The sequence below is a fragment of the Rattus norvegicus genome, chromosome 15 (genome assembly GCF_021556685.1).
Source record: "Rattus norvegicus strain SHRSP/BbbUtx chromosome 15, alternate assembly SHRSP_T2T, whole genome shotgun sequence".
NCBI lineage: Eukaryota > Metazoa > Chordata > Mammalia > Rodentia > Muridae > Rattus > Rattus norvegicus.
Genome location: NC_141548.1, coordinates 44,873,199 through 44,899,430, shown reverse-complemented (window position 1 = coordinate 44,899,430; position 26,232 = coordinate 44,873,199). Strand labels below are relative to the sequence as shown.

General features: G+C 43.8%; 1 protein-coding gene and 1 long non-coding RNA gene across 10 annotated transcripts in view; one reads left to right on the top strand and one right to left on the bottom strand.

Moving 5' to 3' along the window:
• Positions 1 to 1,458: 1,458 nt before the first annotated feature.
• LOC102555410 (uncharacterized) lies at positions 1,459 to 8,299 on the bottom strand. 4 transcript variants are annotated; one of them, XR_015638895.1, is made up of 4 exons: positions 8,161 to 8,291; positions 5,855 to 6,070; positions 4,105 to 4,327; positions 1,459 to 1,707 (listed from the first exon to the last, which is right to left on the bottom strand). It is a non-coding gene; the product is annotated as an uncharacterized LOC102555410 (long non-coding RNA). The 4 variants fall into 4 exon arrangements; XR_015638896.1 differs by having other exon boundaries at positions 5,980 to 6,070; positions 8,161 to 8,289; XR_015638894.1 differs by lacking the exon at positions 5,855 to 6,070 and having other exon boundaries at positions 4,105 to 4,344; positions 8,161 to 8,299.
• Positions 8,300 to 17,873: 9,574 nt separating this feature from the next.
• Ppp2r2a (protein phosphatase 2, regulatory subunit B, alpha) overlaps positions 17,874 to 26,232 on the top strand; it is a 59,039-nt gene continuing 50,680 nt past the window's right edge. For 2 of the 6 annotated variants that reach the window (XM_087584812.1, XM_087584811.1), the window contains exons 1-3: positions 17,874 to 18,192; positions 19,341 to 19,539; positions 19,910 to 19,984. In XM_087584812.1, coding sequence (XP_087440938.1) covers positions 19,476 to 19,539; positions 19,910 to 19,984 — 139 coding nt within the window. In that variant the 5' untranslated portion in view covers positions 17,874 to 18,192; positions 19,341 to 19,475. 6 annotated transcript variants of the gene reach the window in all.

The window sequence follows — 26,232 nt, the reverse complement described above, 5'->3', positions numbered from 1 at the left end:
TGGCTCTGAGTTTATTGTGTGGACGTTTTTGTGGGGGTGAGAATTTAGCGATATAAATCTGATTGATAAACTACAACCTCCTAGAGTTTTGATTTTTATCAGTTACTGGAAATTGTGACTGAGCAGAGTCAACAACGAGAGATAGGCGGTCGTTACATGGGAACTAGAAAAGCAGTCGCTGATGGGGTTAGCCATGGCGAGATGGCTGCAGGGCCCAGAGAGTAGCAAGAGGTAGCATGGGATGGGAATTAGGAATTTAGCAAGTCGGGTGGAGACATTATGAGAGCTCCAGGCCAGAGAGTCTGCTGAGTCTGGCTGACTGAGATGAGAACACCCCACTGATGCCATGAGGCCTGATGGTGCTGGCGATAGGGTGGGATGGTGTTCCATTTTCAATATTTACCACAACACCTCATGGCAACTTTCTCATCATGACCTCGTGGCAGATCTTCCTGGCCTCTCCCTGTGGTCCGTCTCTAAATTCCTTCTTCTCATCTGGGGCTGGCCCCCTGACTAGAACTGGAAGACACACCATTTCTCTTATGCCCAGCTAATTGGCTCTTCTTTTATCAACCAATCAGAAGTGATGGAAAGCAATTTTTACACAACATTGAGATGCTTGACCATGCTGTCGTCTGGACTGCAAGAGGATGTCTGGGCATAGAAATCAGCATCCGAGCACATTATGCACGAAACCATCTTCTAACACTCAGACAAAGAGAGCAACAGGTTTATTCTTTACCACCCTGTTGCTCTACCTAGTGGTTTTTGATTGGTTTATTTTCTGAGACAGGGTTTCTCTGTGTAGCCCTGGCTGGCCCGGAAATCACTCTGTAGACCACGGTGGCCTTGAACTCAGAGATCCCCCTACCTCTGCATCCCAAGTATTAGGATTAAAGGTGTACACTCCCCAAGCCTCACACCCCTGTGAGGTTGATCATTTTTGAAGCATCTGGGAGAACTGGTGAGAAATCCATGTGCCAATAATGAGTGTTCTCTGTTCCCAACAAGATAGGTGATGCTAGGTTACTCATCCAGTGAGGGGGTGGTCATGTGCCACGTGTGTGTGACTAGTTCATCATGCACCACGGGTCTTGCCCTTACTTCCTCCAAGAAGTAAACTACTGTCTCAGTATTGCTTTTCTTCAAAAACATGCCTAGGGGGATAAGGGAATGGCTCAGTCGGTAAACGTACTTACTGCCAAGCCTCAAGCCTGCCTGAGTTCAATGCCAGGACACACAGAATGGAAGAAGAAAAAACTGTTGTCCTCTGACCTCCACATACTGGAAGTGATATGTGTACAGCCCCCCCCACCATTGAATAAATAACTAAATAGATAAATAAGTAAGATATAATTAGAAGACATATCTAGGGATGTGAGGATAAGGGAGTCCAGGAATTGTTATTGTTGTTGGGATGTAGGAGTGAATATAACCAAAATACATTGTATACTTGTATAACATTCTCAAAAGATAAAGGAAAGTATTATATTTAAATTTTTCCCATGAGTGTTTTAAGCAAGAATGTGTGTTCTCCGCAGCAGTTTTTAATGAGCTGAAACCTCTACGAGTGAAAGAATGAAGGCAGGTGGCCTTGCACCTGATCCCAGCTTCCTCCACCGTGTGATTCCTCTACCGTGTGATCATGACCGACGTTCTCACACATCCAGCTGTTTCTGTTGTCCTGAATTTCCATCCTGCTGGTAACTGGCATGAGGAAGAAAAGTGATACTCAGTCACACTGCCTCCGAGACAGTCACCACCCTTTGGCCAGCCTGCCACCTCTTTTCTGGGTGCTTAGTTGAGGATGAACCCTGGCATCTGAATGCCCAGGTTAGGAGCCTAACTAATACTCATTAGTTGAAAGCACTTGCTTGTAACATAGGGGCAACCCTGGGTTATTGAGAGGCACGAATGAGTTAGTGCAGTTCTAGACCACAGGAAGAGTATCACGGATGATAAGTTTTTACCACCTAATGACAGTAGGGCCTCAGCAATGTCCACAAACAACTCATTACTCAACCAGGAGTTGTACACTCTTATAACCCCAGCACTCAGGAGGCTGAGGCAGGAAGATCACTGAGAGTATGTGAACAGACTGGGCTCTGTAGTGAGTTCTATGCCAGCCTGCACTACAGAGTGAGACCCTGTTCCATACAAATGAACACAGTACATTCCTCTCCGTTGTTCAGTGATGTTGGTGCAAGACCACTTTCTTATGCCCAGTTGTCTAACAGTATAGTTCAGGGCCAGAAACATGGCTCAGAGGGGAAAAAATGCTTGCTGTGTAAGGCTGAGTTTGATCCCTGGAATCTATACATGTGTTGTGACATATATGTGCCTGCATTCACAAACACACATCATGCACATGCTAATAAATAAAATTAAATGTTATGACGCACAGCAATACAGGTATGCACAGCATGCAATATTTGATAATGTTTATAAAGCACTATGTAACTGGTCTATGCATTATGTTTTTATCTCTGTCTCATTAAAAAAATAGACAGGGGGTTGCAGAAATGACTCAGAGGTTAAGAGCACTTGCTGTTCTTGTACAGGACCTGGGCTAGTTCCAGCACCCATGTAGTGGCTCATTGCCATCTGTAACTCTACTTCCAAGGATTAAACAACCACACACATGGTGCACAATTCCTATGTGCAGGCAAGACAGTCATACACATAGAGTAAGCTAAGTAAATCTTTTAAAATGAGTTATTTTTAAGATATTTAAATGACAATAAAATAGTATGACATGTTCTACCAGCAGAAATGTTCAGTACATTATGGTGTGTGTGTGTGTGTGTGTGTGTGTGTGTGTGTGTTGTGTGTGTTGTGTGAGAGAGAGAGACAGAGACAGAGAGACAGAGAGACAAAGGCACAGTGATAAAGACAGAGACAGAGAGATAAACATAGAGAGATACAGCGGATGGAAGCTATGACTTCACACACACTAATCTTTTCCACTGAGCTATATCATCAGTTGCCGAGGTTAGCCTTGAACCCACTCTATAGCCTAGGCAGCCTTTAAATTTCCAATCCTTCTTATCAGCATCCCAGGTGGCTGGGATTGCAGGCCTGCACTACCATATCTAGAGCTGCAATCTCTGATTGCACCCAGTCAGTTGGTTGAGGCATGCATAAGTACACTCCATAGTATTGATTTGTGCCCAAGAGCACCTGACACTGTCCTTCTCAGACAGTTTCCCATCATTAAGTCACACTCAGTGGTACCTGTCCTGGGTTCAGCTTAGTGTCTAGCACTACCTGTGAGTGTAAGGCAGGTAGGACTGCTGTTAGAGTTACTGCAGTCATTATTCTCTCTGAAAACACTGACTCATGTCATGTCGGGCGATGCTGACAGACGTCACATCGATAGACAGAGGGCCTCACTTCTCATCAAACCACAATGGCTCATTGCAAGTGGCACTTGTTGTGATTCACTTTTCTACTCTGTGACCAAAATCTCTCACAGAAACAATCTATGGGAGGAAAGGCTCACAGTTTCACTGGGATTTCAGTCCATCGTGATGGGGGAATCAAGGCGGCACTCAGGGCACAACAGATGTTTATGTGGAACTAGAGGAAAGGCCTACTCCCTCCAGCAGGCCTGAGCTCCCAAAGTTTCCAAAAACTCCCCAAAGCACCATAGCTGGGTGAGCTGGCCTATGTTTTTAATCCCTGTAGGAGAATCTCTGTGAGTTTCAAGCCAGCCAGGGTTACATGGTCAAACGTTGTCTCTGAAACAAAATAAAATAGCAAAAACCAAACAGCACCATGAACTGAAGACCAAGTATTTAAAATAGAAGCTTATAGGGTACATTTGTGATTCAAATGACAAGAATACTTTTAGCCGTGAGGCCTGATTTCCAGGGACATACAAGACCAGCACTGTAAGGATACTGCTTTGTCAAATAAGACATCTCATATCATACCCCTCTTACCAATAAGTGAGGGATTCCCAAAACTTTGGGATATAAACATGGACCCTCCCCTCTTCAAAACTTAGATGCATACCAGTTTGCTTGGTACAGACCACACACACACACACACACACACACACACACACACACACGCACTTTGTATGTAATATATTTCACTGACCTCATTTTAAGATTCCCCTTCTGTAGACATGAGAAAAATTAGAAAGAGGAAGTTCTGGAACAGAGCTTCTTTCCAAATTCTTTGAGGCTTGCTTGTCTCCATGGTGACAGTTTCAAATGCCAAGGTCCATGGCCACATCTTCGTTTGATGAACCTTGGGATCCAATTATTTCTCATTATTTTTAACTTCTCCTCCTGCAGCGCTTCTCAGTCTTGGTCACATACTAGAATCACAGGGAGTCTTTAAAAAACAAAAACAAAAAACAAAAAACAAAAACAAAAACAAAAACAAAACAAAACAAAAAACCCGCTTACGGCCCAAACCACACCCTGATCAAGGAAAGCCAAATTGCTGGAGGGTGGCAACAAACCATCTTTGAGATCAAGCCAACCTTAGCATTTCAAGCTCCCCATATGACTTGGATCCCCTCTGTGTTTATTCTCCTCTCATTACTGAGGCCATTGTCTGACAAGAAGCAAGGGAGGAAAGGTTTACCTTTGGCTCATGGTTTGAAAGGGCACAGTCAACAAAAGTTTGTAGGGGTTCATGTGAGAACATGGGGTGAGATTACTACTATCTCAGAAGACCAGGAAACAGGGAAAACAGAAAGCAGAAACCAGGCAGGATTACTCTAACCTCTAGCCCCATCTCTGCATTAGTTATTTGTTTCACTGCTGGGACAAAACCCTTGACAAAAGCAGTTTAAGGAAGGAGGAGTCTGGAGCTGGAGACATGGCTCAGGGGTTAAGAGCACTTAACTGCTTTTGCAATGGAATTGGGTGTGGTTCCTAGCACCCACACGGTGGCTCACAACTACCTGTAACTTCAGTTCTAGGAGATCTGATGCTGCTTCTCTCCTCCACAGGCTCCTGATGTACATGGTGTGTGTGTGTGTGTGTGTGTGTGTGTGTGTGTGTGTGTGTGTGTGTGTGTATGTAAACATATGTAAAATTTAATAAATATTTTTTAAAAGATTTATTTATGTTATGTATATGAGTACACTATAGCTGTCTTCAGACACACCAGAAGAGGGCATCAGATCTCATTACAGATGGTTGTGAGCCACCATGTGGTTGCTGGGAATTGAACTCAGGACCTCTGGGAGAGCAGTCAGTGCTCTTAACTACTGAACCATCTCTCCAGCCTAAATAAATATTTTTTAAAAAAAGAAAGAAGGGGTTTACTTTTCTCACTACAACTCATCAGAGCAAAGAAATCATGAGTTCAGGGGCTTGGTGTGCCTCCAGGTTCCCACCCTGTTTGAGTTCCTGTCCTGACTTCATTCAGTGATAGACTCCGATATGGAAGCAGAAGCCAAATAAACTCTTTCCTTCTCTAGTTGCTTTTGGTTGTGGTGTTTCATCACAGCAACAAAAATGCTGACTAAGACAACTCTGGCCTCTGTGGGCACTTGTCCTCTCTGGGTTCAAGGTCAGCCTGGACTACAAGGTGAGTTGTAGGACAGCCAGGGCTGCATAGAAAGACGCAATATTAAAAGAAACAATCCATGAATGAGTGAGTGAATGGAATCATATATACAGTTACCAGTGCCCCACTATCCACTCAGCTGCTTCTGCCTTGTTTTTGTTTTTTTTTTTTTTGTTTGTTTGTTTTTTTTTTTTTGGTTCTTTTTTTTTTTTTTTTTTTTCCGGAGCTGGGCACCGAACCCAGGGCCTTGCGCTTCCTAGGTAAGCGCTCTACCACTGAGCTAAATCCCCAGTCCCTCTGCCTTGTTTTTGAAAATCCTTACAGGCCAGCTGGCCAATCCAATTATCAGAATTCTCAGAGGTTCACCAGGATGAGTACTTCTTGGTTGTTTGGCTTGTTACTATAGGCTCCTGGCTTATTTTCTTTTATTCTTATATGAGTCGGGACCTTAGATACATTCTTCTCTCAATCATATTGTCTTGCTTTTATGAGTGTCAAAAACAGTTTCCCCTGGATATCTTGCTTGAGACCCAGAAGCCTGCAGAGACAAAGAAAGACAGCCTATGTGGGTGGGTGCTGGCGCCTGAGGGAAATCTTAGATTTGGAAAGAGTTCTGCCAGGGACTGAAAGTGGGGTTTCATAGCATCCTCACTTGACCTTCCAAAGAAGTCACTGGTTACTTTGTAGGGCTTCGGACTCTGACACAGAGGAGGAGGTTAGTGGCGGAGGCCGTGCTTCGAAGAGTGTCCGGAGGGTGTTCCTTGTCTCCTTCCCTTGCTGAAGGCAATTTTAAGTTTCACTTCTGTTACAGTTTACTGCCTTCCAAATTAGAAGTTATTAAGTTCAATTTTTTTATAACTGCTGCCAACATAACCTACCACAGCAGAGGTTTTTTGTTTTATTTTTGTTTTTGCTTTTACTTTTTAACAGTCTATTACAATGTAAGCTGTATTTGATTCATTAAACTTTCAATTTTCCCTAAAGTCATTTTTAAATGTTTGTAGACATATTTATCACCTTTTCCCCTGTGCATTGGCGAGTTTCTCCTAAAGACAAGAAGTGAGGTAACGCCACACCAGGGCATATTTGTGGCCTATGAATGAGTTTACATGTTTTAACCATAAAGACTTTCGTGTGTGTCTGGGGGTGGGGCAGGTTGAGACAGCGTTTCTCTATTTATCTGTGTAGCCTTGGCTGTCCTGGAACTTGATCTGTAGACCACTCTGACCTCAAACCACACTGGCCTGTGTCTACCTCCCCAGTGCTGAGATTAAAGACATGAACCACCACCATTGGCATTCAAGGATTTTTTTTTTTGTCCTGACAGTTGTTGATTGACTGTTTTCTTCTTGGCAGTCTTAGAGATTGGACTGAGGGCCTTGCACATTGCTAGGCAAGTGTGGTACCACAGATCTCTACCCACAAATCTCTTATTTATTAACTCATGTATCTAGTTATTGTTTGTATTTGAGATGGGGTTTCCAGGAACCCAAGTTAACCTTAAATTCCCTATGTAAAGTTGAGGATGACTTTGAACTTCTTACCCTCCCACCTCTACTACCTCCAGAGGACTGGGACTATGGGTGTGTGCTCACACATGGAGTTCATAAGGTGATGAAAATGGGACCCAGGGCTTCATGAAGGCTAGGCAAGCACTCTATATCACTAGTCCTTTTTTTTCCCCCTGTTTTGAGACAGGGTCCTACTAAGTTGCCCAGTAATTTTGTATAAATAAAATATTCTCATTGGTTGTATATGTTTGTCCGTATGTGCGCATAAGTAGAGATGAACCTATAGGGGGGAGGTGAGTGGACAACTTGAGGGTGTTGGTTTTTCTCTTCACTGTGTGGGTTCTGGGGCAGACAGAACCCAAGTTGCCAACCTTGGCAGTAAGCACCCTAATCCACTGAGCCATTTTGCTGGCCCCTGTTAGTGTTTTCAAAATGTGTTTAAACTTATGTCTTCTATAAGTGCTCATTGGGTCGGAACACAATGAAAGACACTTGGGAAGCACACATCTTGGTGGAATTGTGAAGGGAGCTTTTACTGAGTGGACTGAGAGACAAAAACCACCCTTGCTCTCGGTCTTTTCTCTGACTGGCTGGCTGACCTCCAGCCACTCCACTAAGCAAAGAATGCCTCAATCCCTTCAAACCCTAGTGTACCCCTTTACTTTGGGAAGATCTTTAAGATAACATTCCCGACAAAGTTTAGGAACTTGCCAAATACAGAATTGCTACTTGGTTTTTGCAGACGCCATCCAGAATAATTTGATGATCCTTGAACCCTGAATTGTGATTACAACAACAACAACAGCAACAATAAAAACAGAAGGAAACAGGCTTTGCCTCCTTCAACATTTCAGAAAGTAGAGAAAGTCTGGTTCTTCCCCTGTGCACCCTGAGCCAGTGCTCGGGGCTCAGTATTGGACCTGGGTTTGCCTTCAGAAGCCCTATTGTTGAGATGCGGTTTTGTGAAGTCATAACCAGTGTCCAGGAGCTCTGGGTGCCTGTCACCACAAAGGCCAAGGAGCAGAGAGAGAGAACCGAGACTTTAAAGCTGTATGGTACTCGGAAAGCCAGTGATCTCAGAAGGCAGCCAATTAGTATACTAGGAAGCCCCAAGTACCTTTGATCTCCTCTCTGGACAGCAAGCTTTATAGGGCATGGGGATGGGATGGGGACAAAGAGAGTCAAGCATTCGGGAACTCAGCCTTGCCGCTCTGATAAGGTGATGGTCAGCAGTGCTTCCGAGACTCTGAGAAGTCTGTGTCTCCCTGGTTCTCATCCCTTGAGTTCTAGAATTCTGTTCTCATTCTGTGTATATCCAGACTTGGGTGCTTCTTAAAATGCTGGGTCAAGGGGTTGGGGATTTAGCTCAGTGGTAGAGCGCTTGCCTAGGAAGCGCAAGGCCCTGGGTTCGGTCCCCAGCTCCGAAAAAAAGAAAAAGGAAAAAAAAAATGCTGGGTCAAATTTGTTTCTGCTGGTATCTGTATAAACTGTCAACATGACTGCTCCGTGATATGATTAAGGGGAAGGTTTTGGGCAGAGGAGAAAGCAGTAGACTGAGCATGACCAGGAGACTGTATCTGGCCATGAGAGAAGCAGATGCAGGGGTGGAAGGGGGGGGCTTGGAAGGGTTGGGGAAGTTTGGGGGTGAGTTGGGGGGAGTTAGCATATCCAAAATAGTAGTGGTGTAAAGAAAGGGGTAGTTGGAGGCAGTTTTAGGAGAGGGGAAGAAGTGATCAGAACAAGGACTCTGAAGGATGTAACAGGTACTTGTGACACCCAGGGAGCCTGGAGGCCAGCAGGCACTTTGTTTAGTATGCTAATAGGCATCATAGCTAGACATTTGTCCCTTCTGCCATTTGGAATTTGTAGAAATGGAATTTCCTATGGACATGACAGTATCAACCTTGTAATACTCTGGGCCTCATGGATTGGGAAGGAGTTAAGTCAGGAAAAAAAAACATTAATAGTTATGCATTAACTAAGTTAAGGTTAACATATATGTGTAGATTCCGACATATAATGTGGAGAGCAATTGTGTCTTTATAATACAGAGCACAAAGTGTCCCCATGTGTCCCTTCTATCCCACACAAAAGTGTGAGCCAATACTAGTGGCTATTTTCTGTTTGGACAAATGAAAAATAAACTGTTTATCCCTCTAAAGGGACTAGAAGTCCCCAAGGTTATGGTAGCCCGGGATATAAATCAGTGTTTGAAAGTTTTTGCTTGTTTTTAAACATTTGCAAAGCTTTGTTTTGATTTGTGTGTGTTAGTATGTGCCTGCATGAGTTTATGTGCACCACGTGTGTTGTGTGCATCGGTCTCTCAGAGGCCAGATGTTCTTGAATCCTTTGAACTGCAGTTACAGGTGGCCATGAGCTACCTGACATAGGTGCTGGGAACCTAACTTGAGTCCTTGCAAAATCAGTAAGTGTTCTTAATTACTGAGCCAGTTTTTCCGCTCCTGGTTTTGTTTTACTTTTTTGAGAAATAGTCTCATGTAGCCCGGGTTAGTCTCATACTTGCTAGGTAGCCATGGATGACTTGAACTCACGATTCTCCTGCCTCTACCTCCCAAGTCTTGCCCAGAATTCTGATATGCACCATTACGCAAGGTTTGGGAGGGGGATTTGTTTGTTTTGTTTTGTTTTACTAGACACAGTTTTTCTGTGTAGCCCTGTTTGTCCTAGAACTCACTCTGTAGGCAGGGCTGGCCTGGAACTCAAAGACCACTTGCTCCTGTCTCCTAATGCCTGGTTTATTCATGGTTTTATATGGTGCTGAGGATGGAACCCAGGGCTTTGAGCATGCTTGGCAAGCACTCTCCCAACTGAGTCACATCTCTAGTCAGATTCCTGGGGTTTTGAGTCCTCAAGACACACGTGCTACTCTACAATAGTTGGAAGTCTGCCAAGACCATCAGAAGCTCCAGTATTTAGACTAAATGCCCCAGGGCTGCGAATGTGAGGAGATAAGATTTTAGGGGTCATGGAAGTATTGCTTTGTCAGTGCTTGTCAATGGGACTTAATGGGACTGTGAAGGATAAGACAGAATCTCCAGCCACGAGGCCTAGGAAGAGCTGTTTGCACATATAGAAGCTACTGATCGCCCCCAGCTAGATTTGAGTGAAAACAGGCCTCAGACAGTGCATGTCCAAAAAGAGGTCAAATGCACACTAGTTAAGTAAATCCCATGATGATTATAAAACACTGGAGCCAAACTGCCTTCTGGGGAAAATGGAGGAACAAGGACTGTCCAGCGGTCTAGCTGGAAAAATAAGCAGTGGCCTCCAGAACGTTCGAATTGTTCTTTAACAAAATGCAGTGACAGCCTTCACTAGGAAGCACAGCTGTTTTCACACTAGTTAGTGGTGGATCTTTCCTGTGTACACATGTCCCACACTTCTGTTTTGTTATCACAGTAAGAAAAAGGCTCCCAATGGTTATATAGGTCTATTTTAGTAAATATTCTAAAATAGGACTTCTGAGCTCATTATGTGGAAAGTGGACATCATAATTGGAAGATCAACATAAATACTAGGACTACAGGAATAGGATTTTTAAAGATTTTAAAGATAATCCTACAGCTTTAAAGATTTATTTTTTAATTTTAATGAGAGAAAGAGAGAGGGAGAGAGAGAGAGTGTGAGCGCACCGTGTGAATCAGGTGCTCTTGGAAGCCAGAAGCCCTCTCTGAGTTTCCTGGGACAAGAGTTACAGGTGACTGTAAGTCAGGTGAAGTGGATGCTGAACTCACATGTGGGTTACAAAGCTCAAGTCCTCTGTAAGGGCTGTGCACATCCTAAACCACAGAGTTGTCTCTCCAATTCTGAGATTTTCTTTTTAAGAAAGGTTTTGGAACCTGGGCGATGGTAAATAAGTTTCAGGACAACCAGGGTTACACCAAGAAACCCTACCTCAAAAAACCAACGGAGAGAGAGAGAGAGAGAGAGAGAGAGAGAGAGAGAGAGAGAGAGAGAGAGAGAGGCCTACTAGTTAACAGCACTTGTTGATCTTGCAGGGCATCCATGTGGAGGCTCATAGCCACCTATAACTCCAGTCCTGGGGAATCCAAAATTCTCTTTTGACCTTGGCAGGCACCAGGCATACATGTGATGCACATACATATGGGCAGGCAATGCACATATACACATACAATAATAAAATAATAATTTTTTAAAGGAAGAATAATGATATGGCTTAGCAGGTAACGGTTCCAAGCCCTGAGTTTGATCCTAATGGTAGTAGAGAACTAACTCCTGAAAAATTGTTTCTGACCTTCACACTCAAGCATCCCAACACTTGAGCAACTCAGTGTGGGTGCACATGCCATAGACACAGATACACAGATACACACCATTCCTTATCTTCCTGTCTCTACTGCCTGCTCCCAAATGTTGAGATTTCATACACATGCCACCATGCCTGAGTAGAATGTCTGTCTGTCTGTTTGTTTGTTTATGTATATATGTATTTATTTATTTTTATTTAGTTATTTATATGTTTTGAGTAAGGATTTCTTTGTGTAGCTAGCCTCAAACTCAGTGATCCACCTGCCTGTGCCTCCTAAATTCTGGGATTTAAGATGTGTTGTCACCATCATCTGACTTTTATTTTTTAAATGCTTATTAAAGTTTTGTGCATCTGTGCTATGCACTCTCATGTATGTGTGTGTATGTGTTCCTGTGTGCATGTGTGAGTGTGTATATGTGTGTATGTGTGTATATGTGTCTGTCTGTGTGGGTGTGTGTGGGTGTGTATATGTGTGAGTGTGTATATGAGTGTGCATTATTCATGTGTGTGTGAGTGTTCACCTGTGCATGCACATGCACACATGTGCTCATGGTATGATGCCTGTTTGGAGGTCAATGGTAAACTCACAGGAGTTGCTTTCTTTCCACTGTGTGTCTGAGAAATAGAAATCAGCTCACCAGACTTGGTAGTAAAGGCCTCTACCGCCTAAGCCATCTTACTGGCCTAGAGTTAGCATTAAAAATAAAATTTTTCTTTCTCATTGATATAGGTTAAATATAAACTATTTAGAGAAACCCAACTGGCTAAGGAGGAAATGACCACCCAACTGTGTCTGTCCTGAAGACACTGTTATGAACATGGTGGTAACTGTTCTTCCTGTAAGGAATCGACAGATTTTGAGTTGGTTGTACCTACTGGGGAGTCACATTCTATACAAATTCTGTATCCTGTTTCTGAGGCTCAGCAACTTCCTTTTTCTTCTGTTTTGTTTTGTTTTTAACAAGCTTTTGACTACATAATAATCAACCTGGTAGAGTTACTGTTACTTTTTTGCTAAACACTTTTCTATGTAGGATACTGGTAACTTTTAAAAAAGTGAATTCTATGCTGGGATCACCTTAGTAAGAATTACTAAGTAAGTAGTTACACTGTAAACTACTACTAGCTTTGAGAGATCACCATCCACCCCAAGTTTGTAGCAAAGATGAAAAGCTGACAACTGCTTATGGTGTTTCTGGTAAAGGCCTTGCAACTGTTTCAGGCCTTGAAAGACTAGCTATCATTTGGCTGGAATGGGAAGGGGGGAGGGAAGGGAGGAACAGAGAGAGGGAGTGAGGGAGTGAGAGAGGGAAGGAGGGACAGACATTGACCACAGGTTAACACTGGGTGTCTTTCTCGGTTGTCCACTATATTTATGGGGGCAGATTGCTTCACTGAACCTGGACTCACTAGTACAACTAGACTAGCTCACCAGCAAGCGTCAGCATGTTTCTAACCCCCAGTGTTACAGTGTTACATACATGCAACCTGTTACCACAGGGGCTTTTGCAAAGGTAAGATGCTAGGGATGTGGACACAGCTCTCATGCTTGCTCAGCAAGTACTTTATCCGCTGAACCATTCCCCTTGCCCTATTAATTTCTTTCCTTCCCATTTTCTTTCTTTTTATCTCTTTCTCCCTTTTTCCTGTTCTTTTATTTCCTTTTCTCCCCCACCGTCTCTTTAAATTCATTTCTCCATTAGACAGGATCTCGTGTAGCCCAGGCTGGCTTCTTGCTCAGACATAGTCAAAGATGATTCTGAACTTCTGATCCTCTTGTCTCCACCTCCCATACTTGCTAGGATTAAGTGTGCCCTACAAGGTTTGGCTTTAAAACATTAATTCCTTTATTTTTTATTTCTTAGATGGAGATCTTCACATGTCGCTTAGGCTGGTCTGGAACTCAAGATTATCCTGGTGATTACAGTTGCCATCATGCCTGTTTTAACTTTGGTGTATGGAATATCTGCTTTTGTCCTTACATGTATGGTCTCGCTTGGAGACTCTGTATGTAACCACCTGGAGAACACAGAGTGCAAAAGGATACCACTTCTCCATCTTTTTTTTTTTTTTAATGGAGAAGGGTTTGTATTAATCCCAATTCCAAATCTGGTTCATCAGATAAAGAATTAATTCTTGAATAAATCTCCTCTGGTCATGTGTGCTACATAGTGTTCTGTGAACTTGACACAAGCTGGAGTCATCAGAAAGGAGGGAGTTTCAGTTGGAAAAATGCCTCCATGATAAGTAGTCAGGCCTCTAAGACATTTTCTTAATTAATAGTTGATGGAGGAGGGCCCAGCCCATTGCGGGTAGAGGCATCTCTGAATTGGTGGTCCTGGGTTCTATAAGAAAGCAGGCTGAGCAAGCCTAAGAGAGCAAGCCAGTAAGCAGCACTAATCCATGGCTTCTGGATCAGCTCCTGTCTCCAGGTTCCTGACTTCCTTTGGTGATGAACTGAATGTGGAGGTGTAAGCTGACTAACTCCTCTCCTCCTTGCTATTTGGTTATGATATTTCATCACAGCAATAGAAACCCTAAGGGAGACAGGTTAGTATCAGCACACTGGGGTATTGTTGTGACAGTCTTGACCATGTTTTGGGGAGGATTGCGGAAGGGCTTTAGAACTTTGGGCTAGAAAATCCATTGAATGTTGAGAGCACGGGGAGCTGTTCTGTAAGAGCCTGGAAAATAAGAATGGTGGGAGCAGTGCAGACGACGGAGGCCTGGCTTGCGAGGTTTCAGAGGGAAGCAAAGACTCTACTGGGCCTTTGGTGTGAGGAATCTGTGGTTCTGGTTAGCTGGGGCTGAAGAATCCGCTGTGATTAGTAAGAGAGCAGAACTACTAAAGTGAAACCTTTGTTTTGTTGGGATACTTAGTACTTGTCAGCTCTAAGTGAGAATTTAGCAGGGATGAAGAAGGGACCGGCATTGTCGAGGTGAAACCTTCCGGAAAGAATTTCCTGAGAATCAGCCCACAGGAGTGGGTGTTCCAGACAAGGCCAAGGTTGTATCTTGTCCTGGCAGCTGAACTTAGTAGTGTAAGAGTAACCTACGTGGTACTGGTTATAAAGACTTGAGGGGTCATGGAGAGCAGCTGAGGCTTGGCACTGTGTGGCAGGGCTGGGGTCCCTGAAGAAAGCCTAGGAAAGGTTACTACTGAATGTGCATCCCAGTTGCAGTGAAGATTCTAGCATTTTGGAGATGCCAGTAGCGTTTGATGACCACCAAGAACAGCAGCAGCAGTGGAGTGGAGCTGGCAGAAGCCTAAAAGACAGGCTGTGTGTGCTGCAGAGGGCAGAGGTAGAGAAGTGACTCAAGTCCCAAGTGCCCAGAAGATCTTGAGTGAATTCCAGTTAGCAATGGAACCCACGAGACATCATTAATATATTTTAAAAGCCACCTTGCAGTCACCCAGGGTGAGACCTGTTCAGTTCTAATATGTTTCTGATTCTATAATTCATTTTTTGTGTCTGTTGACTCAGATTTGAAGCCGAAAAGTCTCAAGTCTTCAAAAAGTGTCACCAGAAAAATCAAGAGGGAATTTCTCTCTTCTTTTACCCAAGTTGAGCTCAATTCTGCAAGGCTTGGTCACCTTGCATGGTCAAATGATCAAGAGTTACATTTAAGAGTCTCACATTAAAAAGCTTGCACCTAAGTGCGGTGACTTGCCTGAAATCCTAGAATTTAGGAGGCATAGGCAGGCAGATCACTGTGAGTTCAAGGATAGCCTTATCTACTTAGTTCTACTAGGTCAGGGCTAAGGAGCAAGCCCTGTCTCAAAACAAAACAAAACAAAACAAAGCAAAACAAAACTCAAAACTAATTCAAACAAAAGTTTCAAGGCTATGTACAGAGAGGAGAGCATTATTCTATGGGGATATCCTATTTCCTGGGTAGTATATAAACAAGTTTGAAGATGCCATGGGAAGTACTTGCAGCAAATATATGATGCACGGGCAACTATTTACTAAATGGAGTTGGTTGTTTAATAAATGTAGGCGAGATCACCAAGTTTACTTCTTTTTTCTTTTTTCTTTCTTTCTTTCTTTCTTTTTTTTTTTTTTTGGTTCTTTTTTTCGGAGCTGGGGACTGAACCCAGGGCCTTGCGCTTCCTAGGCAAGCGCTCTACCACTGAGCTAAATCCCCAACCCACCAAGTTTACTTCTAAAACGCCTCCCCCGCCTCCCCCGCCTCCCCCCGCCTCCCCCGGAGTTAGGAAGAATGAGGGCTGGAGGGTTGGCTCAACAGTTGAGAGCACTAGCTGCTCTTGCAGAGGACTGAGGTTCAATTCCCAACATCTACATGGCAGCTCACAACTGTAATTCCAGTTCCAGGGGTGTGACACACTCTTTTGAGGGCATAAGGCATGTACGTGGCACACATACATACATGCAGTCAAAACACTCATACACATTAAATAAATCTTTAAAATTAAAAAAGAGTGAGGGAAAATATTTACAATTCAGCAAACCTTAAGGAGCCAACATTTAAGTGGCTTTTCTTCCCAACCCAGAAAGACTTATTTATTCATCCATTAATCCCATGAATTATGCGGTTGGTGATAGGGAGATGAATAACATACTTCCTAGCCTCAAAGAATTCTGTCTAATAACAGACACAGGCTGAGATCATTTTAATGTGGCTTAAGGAAACAGAAAAGTGCATTATACTTTATGAGACTATTTGTATAAACTGACAACACGGCTGCTTCAGAGTTGGTTAGGGGGTTGGGGAGATTATTGATATGAGAGAACAGCCAGAGGCATCTGGAAGAGTCCAGAACACAGACTGAACATGGCCAGAGAGGGAAGAATAGCAGGGGATAAAATATAGAGGAAACAGCCAGAATAGCAGGGTGTAAGGAGTAGCTGGGAGAGGAATGCCTGAGGGCTGGAGGGAGTTTAGGGGAGGGGAGGGATAAGAAGGGCAGGACTGAAATGTGTAACATGTTCTTGTGATACCAGCATGTGCTTTGATATACAGTTAGGCAACATAGGTAGCTATATCTCCTTTTTGCCAGAAGTAAGGGAAATGACTCTTTTGGTAGAGGGCAGTGCAGTTTTTTATCTAACTGCCAGAAATCCTCCTATAGTCCGGGTTGAGCTCATTTCTGGATATGTGGACTGCCTTTTGCATTTTGGGGAACTGGAGTTTCCTTTGGACCTGACACATTGTTTTTGTAGTTGCTCTTTCCTCCTCCTCCTCCTCCTCCTCCTCCTCCTCCTCCTCCTCCTCCTCCTCCTCCTCCTCCTCCTCCTCCTCCTCCTCCTCCTCTTCTCCCCCCTGTCTTTCAAGACAGGGTTTCTTGGTGTGCCCTTGGCTGTCCTGGAACTAGCTCTGTAGACCAGGCTGACCTCGTATTTCCAGAGATCTTCTCGCCTCTGCCTCTTGAGTGCTGGGATTAATGGCATGCATCTACCACTACTACCCCTCCCCACCAGGAGAACTTGACACTATTAAGCAAGGACATCCAACCTAGTTAAAGGTGAATAGGAAAGGGGTTGGGGATTTAGCTCAGTGGTAGAGCGTTTGCCTAGCAAGCGCAAGGCCCTGGGTTCGGTCCCCAGCTCCAAAAAAAAAGAAAAGAAAAAAAAAAAAAGGTGACTAGGAAATGGGAGAAATGTCAGAGAATCTGACTGGGAGAGGTTACATTTAAATGGATTTAACTTACTTTGTGTGTGTGTGTGTGTGTGTGTGTGTGTGTGTGTGTGTGTGTGTGTATGTTTGATGTGTGATGTTAGGCAAGGTCTCATACAGATAGCTCAGGCTAGCCTCAAACTCAGCTGTCCTTGAACTCTAGAACCTATAAAATTCACTTCATAAGTGCTGCTGAGATTACAGGCATGTGCCACCCACCGCAGCCAGCAGAACATAGCTTCTTAAATCATTGATTTTTACCACTTTTATCTGAACAGATCTGGGCCACTTTTTGTGCCATTCACAACATTCAATTTCTGTGGAGAGCTATTCTTAACTGCTTTCAGTAGCCAAGGGCTCTGGTCCACAGGAAGGTAATCTAATTCACCCAGATGGAACAAGCCCAGTGGGCTCAGTGAACTCTCACCTTGGGCAGGCAGTAGCGAGTGTGCATCACTGTCTCTTTATTTTGGTGCCCCCGGAGCTCACTCACAGGGTCACCAGAACAGCAAAAAAAAAAAAAAAAAAAAAAAAAAAAAAGGGGGGGGGTATTCTCTAGAGAGAGCCAGCTCACCAAGTGGGTGAGCGTAAGTGAACAGATGAGGCCATCCCAGAGTCCCGACCCTGGCTCAAGGGCTTGGGACAGTGCCAGGTGCAGACAGGCCAGGCCTAGGTCACTTGGGCACCGCGGCCTGGCACATTCAACCCACAGCCAAAGCTAACTAAATGCAGCTCTAAATGCAGCTCTAGCTCCGTACAGGGACCTTCTCTAGGGTCCTAGCGGGCCGGGCGGGGCGAGAGCAAGGCAGGAAGGGGGCGTGACCAACACAGAGCAACCCGCCCCAAAGACGGCCCGCCCCCTCGAGTGACGTCACCGGGCAGCCAGCGGGCGCCATTTTGAAAGTGGAGTCGCCTGCCCCTGCCGCCGGGGCCGCCGTCGCTGTCCTAGCCGCCGCCGCTGCCGCCGCCGCCGCTGCCGTCTTCACCGCGGGAGAAGGAGCACGAGACAGGACGCCCCTGAGTGAACGCCACCATCCTGCCGACAGCTCCGCCCGGGCTGCTTCCTTTCCGCCCAGGTCCCCGTCCCCTCCCCCCTCAGGTGCCATCCGCCTCCATCCGCGCCCTCGATCCCCCCATCCCCAGGTGAGGGGGCTGAGCCCCGGTCGCGGAGGCCCGGACGAGCCCGGCAGGGTCACCATTTGCAGCGCGACATGGCAGGTAAAGAAGAAACGGCCCTTGGGCGGCTGACAGGGTGCCGCTTCCTCTGCGCGCTCTCCGTCACCCCCTAGCGACGGTGGTGGCGGGGCCTCGGCCTGGGGCGCTGGCCGAGTGCGGGGCGGGCGGGCGGGCCGGCCTGGCACTGAGCTGGGACTGTGGGGCCTGGAGGCCCGGCCCGGGGCCTGGCACTACAGGAACAGGGCATGGGTGCGGTGGGGGTGGGAGACGACGTGGGTGGGGCGGGTGCAGGCGTGCAGATGGATCTCCTCTGCACCCTGCTCCCTCCGCTCCTCCTTACATATTCATTCCTCTTCCCGGTCTATTGCGAACCTTCCTGTAGAAATGTATTCTGGACTGATAATACGGAAGAGCGCTTTGCAAGTTAAAATACAATGGAATCATATACCCCCCACTCACAGTTCCCGCAGCACCGCACAAACATTAATGGGTAAATCAGGTTTTGAGGATGTAAGCCTGAATTTTGTTGCGATTGTGCTCCCTTCCTTGACTTATTTATTTATTTTTTTTTGGCCACTCATGAATGCAAAGCCTTTAATAGAAGTTGCAAAGACTCGTGGTGGGGGCTGGGTGGGAGAAAAAGGTAATTTAAACTTTGCATTTTGCACGGTAGCGTTTGTGCAGATGTCCTTTTCCCAGAAGGGTTTCTTGGAGTTAAAATAGTTGTGGAGTTTGGCGATATAAATAGCCAAAGGGAGAGGGATTTTATAAAAGCTTGCAGGGGGGAGAAAGCCTGATTGGGGAATAATTTAGCAAGGAGTGGGTAAAGGAAAAGTGAGGTTTAATGTCGTTTGAGAGTCGGTTATCTTTGTACATTTTAGTATTGAAGCCCTTTATCTAGTTGAGTAATTCTAGATTGAGATTCAGTTTCTTTTCCAGAAATCCAGGCGGTGCTCCCCGCTCCATTTCCTCTTTAGTGCTGGGCAGTGAGTGTCGGAGATTAAACAAATTTTCCTGTCTTTTCAATAGTTACATAGATAATAGGACCTTTAGAGAAGTTATGCTGGTCTGGTTTACTGTTTGCAATGTAAACAAGCTGTCCTTTGACCTTGCTGAACAATGAAATGATAATTGGAGCTGTATTGTAGGACTTGACAGATTAGTAAAATTGCTTTTTCTGGGTCCTTTAGGTGAATGGAGGCAGAAGCAGCTTCCTTTGACCATCTCTTCCCAGGCATGCATTTCCGCCCCTTTTCCTCTGTCTGCAGCCAGTGATTTGCTCCTCACGAACGCAAAGAAATGGGTGTTGTGTTTGCTTAGTCCACATGAATCATCCCTCCTCTCTGGCAGTAATGTTCCCGAAGTTTTCTCTTCGTTCTATATTTCATGGTAGTTTAGACTTATAACTCTTGTGGGCCTTTTGTACCTTTAAAGGAAAACTAACTTTGTTGGTTTTTTTCCCCCTGGTAGGTCTTACTTGAAAGGCTCTGGCTGTCTTTAAGGGGAGGGGAAAGCAGAAGTGCGGTTTTGAGTATCTGTATGCCGATAATTATTGTTAGGCTGTATGCCTTTGAATATTTCATACCTGCAGATTTGTTTTTAATATACTACCAACTTTCGGAGCCTAATTTGGTTCCAAATCTGTGGGCCCAGTGGTAGTTATGCAGGGAGTATCCTGCCAGCCACAGATACCATCACTGTGTTTATGAGCGTAAACAGAACAGAACTCAATTTTAATTGCTATGTTTTATTCTTCCAGGAGCTGGAGGAGGGAATGATATTCAATGGTGTTTTTCTCAGGTGAAAGGAGCAGTTGATGATGACGTAGCAGAAGGTAAGAAATTTTAACAATGACACCTGAGTATTGACTCCTGGGTACCGAAGGAACTCAATGTTTTGTGTTTGTTGTCCAAGAAGCAGGACAATAGTTTTAAAAATCACCTTTCTGAAAAGTCTGCATATCTTCTTATGGCTTGTTTATCTTATTTTTTTCATTGAGTTAATGAAGTAAAGGTGATCAGTAAGTGTTCTAAGGTGTGTGTGTGACTAAGGTTTTCTTGTTACATAAATTCTACACATAAATGACTGGACTTCATGTTTTGTCTTTAGATAGAGGAGAGATTGACACCAGCTGTGCTTAGCTCAGAAATGCTCCCAACAGCACCTCTTATTCTGTGGGGAGACTTAGTTTCTTTTGAACGTAACTGCTTTGAAATTGTAGTATTGGTTGACATGTTTGCTGAGAAAATGCTGGCTCAAATTATTTACTTTATTATGTTGCAGGGATTTGTATATGTGGTTAAGATAGATAAGATATAATAAATCACTGTTTTGTAGGGGACTTTTTTTTGAGATAGAAACTTGCTAATTTATTTCAAAATGTATCTGAAGTTTTGGAATGTCAAGGTCTTGGATGCAGTCTGAGCTGATCTTTTGTGGTAGAGACAAATGATCTTAAAAGGGATTCTTTGCTCAGAAATATTTAAAGTTTGTGGGATTATTGTGTGTGTGCTTGTGTGTGTGTGTGTGAGAGAGAGAGAGAGAGAGAGAGAGAGAGAGAGAGAGAAGTGGTGGTGGATGTGTGTCTATGTGTGTGTCTTGTCTGTCCCTAGCGGGCTTTGAACTTTCTATGTAGACTAGGCTGTTCTTGAATTCGGAGATCCATCCGCCTGCCTCTGCCTCTGCCTCCCCAGTAAAGTTAGTGGGATTTTTCTAAACTGTAGTCAAAGAAGACTGTGTATTCCTGGTTGTCTGTGAAAATGTGTGCCCCTCTAGGTGGCACCTTTCCTTGTGGTTCTCTGCTGCTGTCGTGAGGGGTTTTTCAGGTGGTAGTAGTCCAAAGACTATTGACTAAGGAGATGCTTGTGTGGTGACATTTGTCACCAGTGTGTGCATGGTGTTGGGGGTGAGTCCTGTAGAAAGTCATTGGCAAACTTGTTGCGTCTTACAGACTCTCCCACCTTTGCTTTCTGGTGGTCCTCATCCCTTTCTCACATGAGAGTCCAGAAACTTGGAAAGGATAAAAGGGTTTAGGAATGATTCAGTGATGGTCAGTCTGTGCTGCTTTTCTGTGGAACTCATTTTGAGAAATCCTGTGTTGAAGGGAGGAGTCTCGAATTCCTGATTTTGTAACTCCATTACCTGTTGAGTAGTAGGCCCTCAGATACTGGCTCCTCAGCTTTGTGTAGTTGTGCAATAACACATTATGAAAGTGCTCTCTACTTGGAAAACCTTTCTTGGTTGCACTGTTTATTCCCTTATCAAAGGTCTCCTGAATGTTGTGTGGTGTGTGGTGTGAACTGGGTGTGTGGTGTCTAGAATATAAGATGTCTACCCTTAAACTCGGGTTACTTCTTGTTAATCATGGGGAGAAGACTTCACTCAATCAGAAGAAATTGATTTTCTAAACTGAACATCAATTACTTAACCAAAACAAGTGATAGTTTGTGATACTACACAAAATATATGTGATGGATCAGTTTAATTCTTGTCTGTCAGTTCTTAATGGCTTCACTTTGCTCTTCTTGATTGTTTAATAACTTTCTAGGATATGTGTAATGACAGTGTGCTCCTAACTTACAGTGTGAAGACTTGGAGGCTTGAAGAACAGGACTTGTTCTAGTGCTCTGTCTTCACAAGTACATCAACAACATTGTTTTCAGGTTACACTGCTTTGATTTCCAGATTCTTGGAAACTATAGTTTGTATACCTTTGTCTATTATGTTAATGAGAGGGAAGTTTTGCTTTTCAAATGTAGAATATGATTATTATACATGGCCCATAGATAGAGATTATTATCTTTAAATGGTTGTTATCGTGGCCCTTAGACTGCCTGCATTTTGGTAATGATATATTCTGATTTTTTTTTTTCTCTCAATAGCTTATGTTGTCTGACTGTGCCCTTGTAGCCAGGCAGCAGCCAGGACATGCTGATTTATTTGTGTAGTTCATCTTCTATACCTGCCTTGTAACCTTTCTTTGGGAGACACTTTCTCTGTAGTTCTGGCTGTCCTGGAACGAGGCTGGCTTTGAACTCACAGAAATGTGACTGCTTCTGCCTCTCTAGTGCTGGGGTTAAAAGTGTGACTACCATGCCTAGCTGCGTTAACTTCTTAAATGAGTACCATTTTCTTCCTGTGTTATACCTCTAATTTTAAACACAACTCTGGTTTGTCTTCTTTCTTGGAAATCTGCAATGGATCATTGGATCCACTGCTTAGAAACTAAATTTCAGCTGGCAAAGTATGTTTTTTCAGTGTGTTACTCTTAAGCTAATGAGGCCGTTGAACTGATACTGACTGTACAAGCAAACAGTATGCACTCTACTTCAGATTGTTTTTGCTATTCTGGAGTTTGAACCTAGGGCCTTGTGCATACTAGGCAAGTGCTCTGCCACTTAGCTACATCCCCAGCCTGTTAATCCCATTGATATGTCTGACATCCTCCTACAGTTGTTCCCTTACCAGAATCCCACTCACCCACAGTCACACCTATAACTTCTTAATTACCTCCTGTGGAAATCATTTTTAAAAATCTATTTTATATTACTTTGTTAAATAAATGCTATATTTAGTACCTTCAGTCTCTAGTTACACTTTAAGCCTAGTGCCAAAGATCTTTGTTTCTCTGAAAATGTCATAGGTAAACTGCTTGGCCTAGAACAACGCCTGGCATACAGTAGGCATTGGATAGCTGGAGTGCCAGTGTTCCTCTGCTAGGGTTTGAAAGGAAGAAGAGAGGTAAAAAGTGTAGGATAGCTGATGTCAGGGCCCTGCTGTTTCTGGTTTGCAGCTTTATAGTGCAGTGACACTGTAGCTATAACAAGTGCTCCAACAGTTCAGTCTGCTGCTTTGCATTTAGCCTTTCTGGGCTCCTGTACTCAGCCATAAAATTGATGGGACTAGATGAAGTGATTTCTGCTGTTTCTCTCTGCTTTTGTTAGTTCTCAAAGATGTCAGGAGGCAGCTCCATGTTAGTACTACTGATAAGTTGTTTTAAGATGCTGACTCAATAGGGACGGGCCTCAATTCAGACTATGTCTTTACTAAACTGACTTCTCAAGGCTTAGGAGTTTTTATTAGGTACAGAACTGAGTATGACACTCAGCCACGGGCTCTTGCTGTCTTTGCCTATTTGGTCTTCAAGGCAGGACACTTAGATGCTAAGTTACTTACTGTTCTATCTACACAGGTCTGCAGGCCTGCAGCTTGTGTGCTTTATCTTTGGAGTAGCTTCCTGAGAGGAAGTTGAGGTACTAAATTCTGTCATTCTAGTTTTTTCATGTCATGGAGTTCTCAAAATCTGTGAGGTCACCATAACACTGTGTATTTTAAGTCTTTGATTTTTCTTGACTTGTAACTTTTTGTTTTGAGTTGGTTAAGAGCACAGACTCAGGTTTTAGGCTAAAGTTTGAGTCTTCCTTAGTTATTACTGTGGTGTTGGGCAAATCAGTTTACCTTGTGAAATAAATCTATTATAAAAGGTTTACTAAAAACCCTGACTTAATGTTATTTTGATGTTTAAATGAATGTATAACTATAAAAAAACCCACTACCTTGCTCATAAGAATGGACGGGCTTGTTTTGTTTTTGAGACGTAGTCTTACTGAGTAACCCTGGGTGATCCTGGGACTTGCTTGCTGTTCTTGAACTCACAGAGATCCACCTCCAACTGCCTCTTAAGTGCTACCATATCTGGCCTGATATTTTTTGAGACTGTGTCTCTTGTGGCTCAGAACTCCTTTCTTTTTTAATGTGGTATATAGTCTTTGCTGGCATGGAGTTCAAGATCTTCTTGCCTCAGTGCTGATATTTCAGGTGCACATGAGCATGCCTTTCTTGTAAGAGCCATGTAAAGATTTATTTTTATTTCAATGCTTAGAGCAAGTAAGGGATTAGTTGAAGAAACTGGGGAATTGTTTTATTTATTTTATGTAGATGCTTTGCCGGCACATATATCTTTGTACTGAATGTGTGCCTTTTGCCCACCAATGTCAGATAAAGGTGTTAGATAACCTCTAGATTTGCAGTTGCAGACAGTTGTGGGGCTGCCATGTAGGTCCTTATAATCAGACTGGGGTTCTCTGGAAGAGTAGTCAGTGTTCTTATCCTCTGAGCCATCTCTGTAGTCCATAGAGTATTTTTAAAATAGCTGCTAATACTTTGTTGGCCAAAGTGAAGGCTTAGTATGTTTATGTGTGGACACTCAAACTCTTAAATCTGTGGATGACCTTAAACTTAAACTGATGATCCTCTTGCCTCCACCTCCCACATGCTAGGAATATAGGACAATGTAACTATGCTTAGACTTTAAAAATTCTTCTAGTTAGCTAATGAGTTTATGACATCTTCATATATATGGAACATTGTATTTTGCTTTTATTCCCTCCCCTCATGGTACACGGGTTTTGATTACACTTATAGAGACTAAACAAATTGAAGACTGGGTTGTAGACTAGAGACACATAAGACATAGTAGGATCACAAAAAACTATTAATTAGCATAAAAGCAGCCCCTCTAAACAAATAGGAGGAAGTTCTGATGAGGTTGGGGTGCTTAAAACATCTTGACCTGGGTGATAGGTGTATAGATAAATGTTGGCCATTTTTGATTAACCTGAATATTTTTGGTTTGTTAGCTTTTTGATTTTATTTTTTGTTTGTTTCTTTCCTCCCCCTCCTCCCCCTGCTCCCCCTGCTCCCCCTGCTCCCCCTCCTCCCCCTCCCCCTCCACCTCCACCTCCACCTCCACCTCCACCTCCACCTCCACCGTGTAGCCCTGGATGTCCTGGAACTCACTCTGGCCTTGACCTCAGATCGCCTGCCTCTGCCTCTTAAGTGCTGGAATCAAAGGTGTGTGCTAGCACAGCTCTGCCATTTGTTTTTAAAAGATTTATATATTTTTTATGTTATTGGTGTTTTGCTTGCATGTATGTCTGTGAAGGTGCCAGGTCCCCAGAAATTGGAGCTACAAAAAGTTGTGAGCTGCCATATGGGTCCTCTAGAAGAGGAGCCAGTGGTCTTAACCACTGAGCCATCTTTCCAGCCCCTGGTTTTGGTTTTAATACTTTAAAACATTTATGTTTGTTTGGGGAAGGTGGCAGGTCTATGCAGGCTTGTTTGGTTTTGAATCCAATGCCCTAGTAATGGCTAGGATGAAACACTGCAAATTCCCTTTACTCCCTTGTCTGTGATCCTGAAGACAATCTTAAGCTCTTGTATTGTTCCTTGTGCTCACTTGCATTTGGGGAGGAGTAAAATGATGATGCAGCTGCATCAGTTTTACACACTTCAGCTCAGTCTTCTCTCTAATAGATGAAGACTAAGCTCTTCCCATCATCAGCCACATCTCTTTGCCCTTTAGTGCCACTTGTGTGTTTTGTTTGAGAGTCTGCCTGCATTGTTAGCACCATGTTCATGTTTAGTGTTGAACCAGTGGGGATCCATGCTATCACTTTCCCTAGTTATTGACTGTTCATTTTTGTGTCTGTCTGAGTCTTTTTTTTTTAACGGATTTTTTTTTTTTGGTTCTTTTTTTTTTTTTTTTTCGGAGCTGGGGACCGAACCCAGGGCCTTGCGCTTCCTAGGTAAGCGCTCTACCACTGAGCTAAATCCCCAGCCCCTGTCTGAGTCTTTTTTTGCAGCATAAAATCTGATAGCAGAGCTTCTGATCTTTAAGGGAAGTGTGTGGAGTGGTGTGATGAGCTTGTACTGCCCATCAGTCACATCAGTAGAGAGCCAGGCCACAAGTTCTCCCATTTTCTATTCCTACCCCTTCATTTTTTCCTATCTATAGCTCTTAGTATATTCATACTATAGTATAGCTATAGTATGAATTCAAATTGTAAAATGAAACAGCAGGGATTCCCTACCCCGCCCCCCCCAACCCCACTTCCATTTGGTCTTTGAGATCAAACTCGAGGCTGGCCTCAAACTCCTTATGTAGCACTCCTAAACAGACTCCTAAATTCATTGTGTAGCAGAGGCGCCCTTGGAACTTGTGATCCTCTGGCTCCCATCTCAGAAGCCTTAGGATTGCAGGAGTATACCACTACACCCTGCTAATTTAATCATTTTTAAGAT